The 10,320-nt window shown below is 44.4% G+C and overlaps 1 protein-coding gene across 1 annotated transcript in view; it reads right to left on the minus strand.

The window, feature by feature from the left end:
• Positions 1-9,323, minus strand: part of rsph1 (radial spoke head component 1) — a 38,398-nt gene extending 29,075 nt beyond the window's left edge. The window contains exons 1-3 of the mRNA XM_073044772.1: positions 8,692-9,323; positions 7,447-7,560; positions 5,676-5,781 (exon numbers count right to left, since the gene is read on the minus strand). Of these exons, the coding sequence (XP_072900873.1) occupies positions 5,676-5,781; positions 7,447-7,560; positions 8,692-8,745 (274 nt within the window). The 5' untranslated portion in view covers positions 8,746-9,323. The remainder of the gene's footprint in view (positions 1-5,675; positions 5,782-7,446; positions 7,561-8,691) is intronic.
• Positions 9,324-10,320: the final 997 nt, after the last annotated feature.

Here is a 10,320-nt window from a genome sequence, read left to right on the forward strand (position 1 = left end):
AAGGAACAGTGATATGTTTCCAAGTCAGCATGGTGAGTGACTTGGAGGGGGATTTCCAAGTGGTGAGGTTCTCAGGTATTTGCTGTTCTTGTCGTTCTAGATGGTAGTGGTCGTGGATTTGGAAGGTGCTGTGTTAGGAACTTTGGTGTGTTGTTACAGTGCATCTTATAGATAGTACTTACTGCTGCAACTGTTCGTTGATGGTGGAGGGATTGGATGCTTGTGGAAGGGGGTACAATCAAGTGGGCTGCCTTGTACTGGATGATGCCAAGCTTCTTGAGTGTTGATGGAGCTGCACTCATTTAGGCGAGTGGCAAGTGTTCCATTACACTCCTGACCTGAGCCTTGTAGATGGTGGACAGGCTTTGGGGAGTCAGGAGGTGAGTTACACACTGCAGGATTCCTAGCCTTTGACCTGCTCTGATAGCCATGGTATTTATATGGCTAGACCAGTTTGGTTTCCTGTCAATGGTAACCTGCGTGATGTTGATAGCAGGGGATTCAGTGATGGTGATGCCACTGAATGTCAAGGGACGACGGTTAGAGCCTCTCTTGGTGGAGATGGTTATTGCCTGGCACTTGCATGGCTCGAATGTTACTTGTCAGCCCAAGCCTGGATATTGTCCAGGTCGTGCTGCATTTGGGTATGAACTGCTTCACTATCTGAGGAGTCAAGAATGGTGCAGAACATTGTGCAGTCATCTGCGAACATCCCCATTTCTGACCTTATGTCGGAAGGAAGGTCATTGATGAAGCAGCTGAAGATGGCTGGTCCTAGGTCACTCCCCTGAGGAACTCCTGTAATGATGTCTTGAGGATGAGATAATTGATCCATATCCCTCTGTACCTTTTATCCATTACCTACCCAAGTCTTTTAAACATTGTTATTATGCCTGCCCCAAAAACTTCCTCTGGCAGCTCGTTTCGTAAATGGACCGATCTCTGTGTGAAACTGCTGCACTTAGTTTCCTCTTTAAAGCCTCCCCTCTCACCCTAAACCTTGAATCTCCAATGCTGGATAAAGACTGTATGTGCATTCATCCTATCTGTGCCATCACTTTCAATGAATTATAGATCTGTATTCCCAGATCTCCTTGTTCTACTGCACTCCTTAGTGCCCTACAGTTTATTGCATAAGACCTACCCTGGTTGGTCCTATCGAAGTGTAAATCCTCACACCTGTCTGCATTAAATTCCATCTGCCATTTTCAGCCCATTTTCCAGTTGTCCACTACACTCTATTTTGGTGTCATCTGCAAATTTGCTGATCCAGTTAGCCACATTATCATCCAGACCGTTGATATAGATGGCAAACAACAACATACCCAGCACTGATCCCTGTGGCACTCCACTAGTCACAGTCCTCCAGTCAGAGTCAATCCTCTACTACCACTCTCTGGCTCCCCCCACAAAGCCAATATCTAATCCTATTTAATACCCCATCTTGAATGCTGAGTAACTGAACCTTTGAGATCAACCTCCAATGTGGAGCCTTGTAAATGCCTTGCTAAAGTCCACGTAGACAAAATCTGCTGCCTTGCCTTCTTCAACTTTCCTCGTAACTTCCTCAAAAAACTCTATAAGATTGGTTCGACATGATCTACCTTGCACGAAGCCATGCTGACTATCCTTAAAGTGAAGGTTGATAAATTCTTGGTTAGTCAGGATGTTAAAGGTTATGGGTTGAAAACAGAGTCTATAGAAATGAGGCAAAGTGGCATCAACTTCATGGACCCTATACAGGTTACAGAGGAGGAGGTGTTTGCTGTCTTGAGGCAAATTAGGGTGGATTACTCCTGTGCCTGATTAAGTGCTCCCTTGGACCCTGTGGGAGGCAAGTGAACAAATTGCCAGGACCCTAGCGGAGATATTTAAATCATCCTTGGAGACGGGTGAAACACCAGAAGATTGGAGGTTAGCCAATGCTGTTCTCCTGTTTAAGAAAGGCTTAAAAAATAAACTAGGAAATTATAGGCCAATGAGCCTAATATCAAAAGTGAAAATGTTATTAGAAGGTATTCTAATGGACCAGATATATGAGTGTGTGGATAGACATGCTGCAATACCTTCCAATAACAGGAGTAATCCACCCTATTCTGTCTCAAGACAGCTAATACCTCCTCCTTTGTAATCTGCATAGGGTCTATGAAGTTGATGCTGCATTGCCTCATTTCTATAGACACTGTTTTCAACCTTTAATGTCCTGACTAACCAAGAACTTATCAACCTTCACTTTAAATATACTCAATGACTTGGCACTAGAGTTGACTGTGCAATGAATTCCACAGATTTACCACCCTCTGATTAAGGAAATTCCTCCTCATCTCTGCTCTCAATTGATGTCCTTCCATTCTGAGGCTGTATCCTTTGGTTCCAGACTCACCCATGTAGGAAATATTCTCTCCACATCCTCTCTATCTAGTCCATTCAATATTCGATAGGTTTCAATGAGATCCATAGAACATTACAGAACAGAAACAGGCCTTTTGTCCCTTCTTGGCTGTGCTGAACCATTTTTCTGCCTAGTCCCACTGACCTGCACCTGGGCCATATCCTTCCAAACCCCTCTCAACCATATACCTGTCCAAGTTCTTCTGAAATGTCAAAAGTAAGCCCGCATTCACCACTTCATCTGGCAGCTCATTCCATACTCCCACCACTCTCTGCGTAAAGAAGCCCCCTCCAATGTTCCCTTTAAACATTTCCCCCTTCACCCTTAACCCATGACCTCTGGTTTTTTCTCCCCTACCCTCAGTGGAAAAAGCCTGCTTGCATTCACTCTATCTATACCCATCATAATTTTATACACCTCTATCAAATCACCCCTCATTCTCCTACGCTCCAGGGAATAAAGTCCTAACCTATTCAACCTTTCTCTGTAACTCAGTTTCTCAAGTCCCAGTAACATCCTTGTAAACCTTCTCTGCACTCTTTCAACCTTATTAATATCCTTCCTGTAATTAGGTGACCAAAACTGTACACAATACTCCAAATTCGGTCGCACCAATGTCTTATACAACCTCACCATTACATTCCAACTCTTATACTCAATACTTTGATTTATAAAGGCCAATGTACCAAAAGCTTTCTTTATAACCCTATCTACTTGTGAAGCCACTTTTAGGGAATTATGTACCTGTACTCCCAGATCCCTCTGTTCTACTGCACTCCTCAGTGTCCTACTATTTACCTTGTATGTTCTACCTTAGTTTGATCTTCCGAAGTGCAATACCTCACACTTGTCCGCATTAAACTCCATCTGCCATTTTTCAGCCCATTCCTCCAACTGGTCCAAATCCCTCTGCAAGCTTTGAAAACCTTCGTCACTGTCCACTACACCTCCAATCTTTGTATCATCAGCAAATTTGCTGATCCAATTTGTTGCATTATCATCCAGATCATTGATATAGATGACAAATAACAATGGACCCAGCACTGATCCCTGTGGCACACCACTTGTCACAGGCCTCCACTCAGAGTAGCAATCCTCCACTACCACTCTCTGGCTTCTTCCATTGAGCCAATGTCGAATCCAATTCACTCTCCATGTATAACTAGCGACTGAATCTTCCTAACTAACCTCCCATGCGGGACCTTGTCAAAGGCCTTACTGAAGTCCATGTATACAACATCCACTGCCTTCCCTTCATCCACTTTCCTGGTAACTTCCTTGAAAAACTCTAATAGATTGGTTAAACATGACCTACCATGCACAAAGCCATGCCGACTTTTTCTGATAAGTCCCTGTCTATCCAAATACTTGTAGATCCTATCTCTTCGTATTCTTTCCAATAATTTACTGACTACTGATGTCAAACTTACTGGCCTATAATTTCCCGGCTTACTTTTTGAGCCTTTTTTAAACAACGGAACTACATGAGCTATCCTCCAATCCTCTGGCACCTGACCCGTGGATATTGACATTTTAAATATTTCTGACAGGGCCCCTGCAATTTCAACACTAGTCTCCTTCAAGGTCTGAGGGAATACCCAGTCAAGTCCTGGGGATTTATCTACTCTGATTTGCCTCAAGACAGCAAGCACCTCCTCCTCCCTCCTCATTCTTCTAAACTCCAGCGAGTACAGGCCCAGAGTCATCAAACTGTCCTAATACATTAACCCTTTAATTCCTGGAATAATTCTTGTGAACCTCCTCTGGACCTTTTCCAATGCCAGCACATCTTTTCTTAGATAGGGGGCACAAAGCTGGTCAGAATACTCCAAGTACGGTCTGACCAATGCCTTATATAGCATCAGCATTACATTCTTACTTTTATAGTCTAGTCCTCTCAAAATGAATGCTAACATCGCATTTGCCTTCCTCACCACCAACTCAATCTGCAAGGTAACCTTTAGGTAATACTGCATAAGGACACCAAGTTCCTTTTCACCTCTGATTTTTGTATTTCTCCCCCACTTATAAAATTGTCTATGCCTTTAATCATTCCACCAATGTGCATGACCATATACTTCCGTACATTATATTCCATCTGCCAATTCTTTGCCCATTCTCCCAATCTATCCCAGTCTTTCTGCAGGCTCCCTGATTACTCAACACTCTCTGGCTCTCCACCTAACTTTGTATAATCTGCAAACTTAGACACAAGGATCAATTCTGTCATCCAAATCATTGACATAGGGTATAACCATGAAAAGAACTGGTGTCAACACTGACCCCTGTGGCATAATACTAGTCACCAGCAGCCAATCAGAATAGGACCCCATTATTTCCACCCTTTACCTCCTGCCAAGCAGCCAATTTTCAATCCATGCCAGTATCTTTTCTGTAATACCATGGGTTCCTATCTTATTTATCTACCTCATATGTGGTACCTTGTCAAAGGCCTTCTGAAAATCCAAGTAAACAATATCAACTGACTCTCCTTTGTCCATCCTGCCAATTATTTCTTCAAAGAAATCCAACAGATTTGCCACGCAATATTTCCATTAAAAGAAACCATGCTGACTTTGACCTACTCTATCATGGGGCTCCAAGTACCCTGAAAGCTCATCCTTAATAATGGATTCCAACCTCTTCCCAACCACTGAAGTCAGCCTTAATGCCTTGCCTTGCTAGTGAAGCACCATACCGTTTATTACCTTATACTGCTCTGATAATTAACATAGAAGATAGACCAGTACAGCACAGGAACAGGCCCTTTGGGCCACAATGATGTGCTGAACCAATTAAATTAGTAATCAAATGGCTAATAAACTAATCCTTTCTGCCTACACCAAATGCCCATATCCTTCCATTTTCCTCACATTCATGTGCCTATCTAAATGCTTCCTAAAAGTCCCTAATGTATCTGCCTCTACCACCACCCCAGGCACCCACCATCTCTGTGTAAAAGACTTGCCCCTCTCATCTCCTTTGAAATTACCCCCCACCTTAAATGAATGCCCTCTAGTATTAGATATTTCAACTTTGGGAAAAAGATATTGTCTGTTTCCTCTATCAATGCATTTCACAGTCTTATAAACCTCTATCATTTCTCTCTTGTCTCCCCTGTTCCAGAGAAAACAAGCAAACCTCTCAATACAACACATGCCCTCTAATCCGGGCAGCGTAATGGTAAACCTCTTCTGCGCTCACTCCAACGCCTTGAAACCCTTCCTACTGTAAAATACACACAGTTTGTTGCTTGCTGTATAATACGACAATGAAACATCACCTTCGTACGTAGACCCATCCGGATAGTAGAAGATTCCCTGTCCATGCTTTTTGTTTTGCAAGTATTCTCCCACATAACGTGCTCCGTTCTTAAATCTGTATGTTCCCTGCAACATAAATCAGAGTCTTTGAAATAGGACTGACATTTACAGCTGGTGCCAAGAGCCTGATTGTGAGTGTGAGAGGGTAATCACCTCATGCTTCGTGACTGATAGGACAGCTACCACAGGTCAGCGTTATACTGTAGACATGGGATTAACTCCAAATCTGGATGTGTTGCGTGGTCTGGTTTGGGTGGGGATGATGTTTACTTTATTTTTATTTAGAGACACAGCGTGGAACAGGCTTCCTGGCCCATTGAGCTGCACTGCCCAGCAAATCATCTATTTAACCCTAGCCTAACCACTGAGATGTGTCTCTATCAAATGAGGTGCAAAACACTCCTTCCCTCCGTGAGCTTGAAGGTCACCCTTGGGGAAGGTGTGGCCACCTGCTTAGCCCCCCACCCCACCTTCGATCAGGGTCATGTGAAGCCATGGGAGCAGGGGTGGATGTTCATGTGAGTAGCAGGTACATATCACAAGTCCTGGTTATGTGACCACTGATGCTAGGCAAGCAATCTCTGAAGAGTATTGATAATAGCTGAGGTCACCCATCCAGAAGGTAATGGCAAACCACTTCTGTAGAAAAATTTGCCAAGAACAATCACGGTTAAAGAGCATGATCACCTACGTCATACAGCATGGCACATAATGATGGTGCTGAATTACAAGACAATTTACAATGACCAATTAACCTAATCAGTAGGACATGGAGGAAACCCATGCACTCAGGGAAAGGGCATACAAATTTCTTACAGACAGCTCCAGAATTGAATTCTGAACTCTAACATCCTGAGCTGCAATAGTGTCACACTCCTGTGGTGACCCTGCAGAAATTGTGTCGGATGGGATATGGACTAGATGAAGTTGTAGAGAAAAGGGTGGGAAGTGGGATTTGGATGGGATGAAACTATGCGGGAAAGGCTGGAAAGAATCATGTTTGAGTGAGCTTGGACGTACATAGGTGGAATGGGGCTGAGTGAGTTGGAAGTTAGGTACAGGCCTGGTGTGAGAGCTGAGCACAAACTGGAGTAAATTCTGCCACAATGAATAAAAGAGAACATGCTGGAAACACTCAGCAGAGTTTGTTGAGAGCGAAACAGGATTAATGTTTAAGATCAATGAATTTTTAATCGGTATTTTGTATATGATCAGAATCACCACAAAGTCTACTCTTCATACACAGAACAATGATAACGCAGAGTACTAAAAGGAATAATCCTAGTGCTGTGCTCAGGTTCAAAGTACATTTATTAACAAAGTACATACATGTCACCATATAAAACCCTGAGATTCATTTTTTTGTGGGCATTCACAGTAAATACAAAGAAACACAATAGAATTGATGAAAACCTCACACAACCAGATAGACAAATAACCAATGTACAAAAGACAACAAACTGTGCAAATACAAAAATCCAAAATAAAAATAATACACAATAAATATGAGAAGGGTCATCGAAAGTGAGTTGATAGGTCGTGGGAACAGTTCAGTGATGGGGTGAGTGAAGTTGAGGAGCCACACTGCCCAGCTACACACCTATTTCACCCCGGTTCAATCACAGGACAATCTACAATGACCAATGAACCCACCAACCAGGTGCTGTGTGCTTTGGTGCTGAATCTAAGTGCCTATCAGTGTGAACAGTAGCCATTTAGTGACGTTCTTACCATGCCATGTCTTTTGCCATGCTCATAGGATCCTTCATAGGTGTCCCCATTGGGCAGCACCGCTTTCCCTTGCCCATGCCTCTCGTTATCTGCATTCCGCTCGCCTTCATATTCCTGGCATAAGAACCATTGGCACAAGCAGGTTAGAAAATCTGACTCTGAGAAATGCTGCTCTGCGTAGGAGGAAGGCTGTGAAAAGGACTGTTGAGAAACATGGACACCAGAGATTCTACAGATGGTGGAAAGCCAGAGCAACAGGCACAGAATGCTGGAGGAATGCAGCACCTAAGAAAGGGAATAAACAGTTGACATTTCGGAGTGAGATCCATTAGTACTGGAAAGGAAGGGGGCAGAAGCCAGAATGAGAAGGTGGTGGGGGAGGGGACGGAACTATTTCAGAATCCAAATCGGGTTTATTATCACTGACACAAGAGATTCTGCAGATTCTGGAAATCTCGAGCAACACACACAAAATGCTGGAGGAACTCAGCAGGTCAGGCAGCATCTATGGCAGTGAATAAACAGTCTATGTTTTGGGCTGAGACCCTTCATCAGGACCAGAAGGGAAGGAGGAAGAAGCCAGAATAGTCAAACCCTGGTTTAACAGCGTCAGAGGCAGAAGGGAGATCGGTGAGACGAGTTGAAGGGAAAGGTGAGTGGGTGGGGGAAAGGGGATGAAGTAAAAAGAGGGTTCCTTCCTCTGGTTCACCTCCCTCCCTTTCTTCTATGCCCCACTGTCCTCTCCTAATAGATTTCTCCTTCAGCCCTTTATCTCTTTCACCTATAACCTCTCATCCCCATCCCCCACCCACCCACCTACCTTCCCACTCACCTGGTCTCACCTAGCATCTGTCAGCTTGCACTTTGTCCCCTCCCCCACCATCTTCTCATTCTAGCTCCTGCTCCCTTCCTTTCCAGTTTCTTCTTCTCTAGCCCTTTATCTCTTTCACCAATCGACTTCCTGGCTCTTTATTTCTCTCCCAGTTACACCTATCATCTTCTACTTATTCTTCCCCTCCCTCACCTTCTTACTCTGACTTCTCCTCATCCTTTCCAGTCCTGACGAAGGGTCTCGCCCTGAAACATCGACTGTTCACTCCTCAGATGGTGCCTGGCCTGCTGAGTTCCTCCAGCATTTTGTGTGTGTGTGTGTTGTTTGGGATAATGGACCCTTCAGTCTGAGACCCTTCCTTGGCCTACTCCTATGGATTAATCAGTCAGGAATTAAGCAACGAGTAAACTCACCCCTAGATAAGGCCCCTGTTCTTCTTCCAGATCCTCAGATTCAGTCAGTGACATTATGCTGCTGGCTCAGGTTTCCCGCTACACACTCTCACCTGTTCGGACCGCAAATGTCCCGGTATCTGTGCTCACCCTCTCTGAGACCTCCTGTCTTCCTCTAGCCCTCTAACACCACAATATGCTAATGTTATTTATTCTTCTTCTATCACTCTTTCCCGAATAATCTCCCTTTATTTCACTGTGTCTTTAACTACCCAAATCAATCATTTATTCTTCCCTGTTGCCTCTAGTCCTCTCTCGCTCCCTCTTTTATCCGTCTTTCTCACTCATTTTCTCTCTCAATGTCTCTATCTTTCTCTTCAATCACACCATAACACTGATTTTACCCTCTATCTCCCGCTGTGATTCTCTCTATAAACTGCTACTTTTTCTCTATCCGGCCTTCTCGTCTCTTGCTTTTCCTCCCTCTCTATCTCAACCTGTCTGTCCAGCTCCTTCCCTTTCCTCTCCCACTCTCCCTCCTTCTCTCTCTCCCTGTCCCCCTGCCCTTTCTCTCTCTCTCTTTCCCTTTCTCTTTCTCTTTTACCCTCTCTCTTTTCTTTTCCCTCCTCTCCCCTCTCTATCAACGCGACCGTTGTTCTGTGTACCGGAACCATGACAACGCATAGACCACACCCCCTCCCCGCGCCAGCCGCGGCGTCCTTACGTCATCCCTGCGCGTTGGCGATGTCAATCAATAGTGTGGGCGGGGCCAGAACCCATTCACATGGACATCGCCCAGCGGGGCTGTTGGTACGTGTGAATAGGGGTGCAGGTTTGTTGGGGTATGTTCCAGGTAGGAGCACGGACGGGGGTATTTGGATTGGGATCGGCATTGCATGTGGTTGGGGGCGACATACACTCAGTGGCCACTTTACCTCCTGTACCTGTCATGGTCTTCGTGGTCTTCTGCTGTTCTAATACCTGTACATCCGTTTCAAGGTTCAATGTGTTGTGCGTTCAGAGATGCCCTTCTGCACACCACTGTTGTAACGTGTGGTTACTTGAGTTACTGTCACCTTCCTGTCAGCTTGAACCAGTCTGGCCATCCTCCTCTGACCTCTCATTAACAAGGTATTTTCACCCACAGAACTGCTGCTCACTGGATGTTTTTTTGTTTGTTTTTCACACCATTCTCTGTAAAAACGCTAGAGACTGTTGTGTGTGAAAATCCCAAGAGATCAGCAGTTTCTGAGATACTCAAATCACCCCATCTGACACCAGCAATCATTCCACATTAAAGTCACTTACATCACATTTCTTCCCCATTCTGATGTTTGGTCTCAACAACAACTGAACCTCTTGACCATGTCCACATGCTTTAATGCATTGAGATGCTACCACATGATTTTTCTGATTAGATATTTTCATAAACAAGAGGGTATACAGGGGTACCTAATAAAGTGGCCACTGAGTTTAGATGGCTTGTGTGCATTCCTGCGGTCTGGGCGTTGCTCCAGAAACATTGATAGTCTGTCTCTATATCTCATGTCGACAACTCAGTCAGCTGGCAAAAACCATGTCTCATTTGGGAATTCAGGAAAGGAATTTGCTAAGGAAAGAGCAAGTGCCATCTCCATGAAGTGTGTAAAG

Source organism: Hemitrygon akajei, chromosome 5, assembly GCF_048418815.1.
Source record: "Hemitrygon akajei chromosome 5, sHemAka1.3, whole genome shotgun sequence".
Lineage (NCBI taxonomy): Eukaryota > Metazoa > Chordata > Chondrichthyes > Myliobatiformes > Dasyatidae > Hemitrygon > Hemitrygon akajei.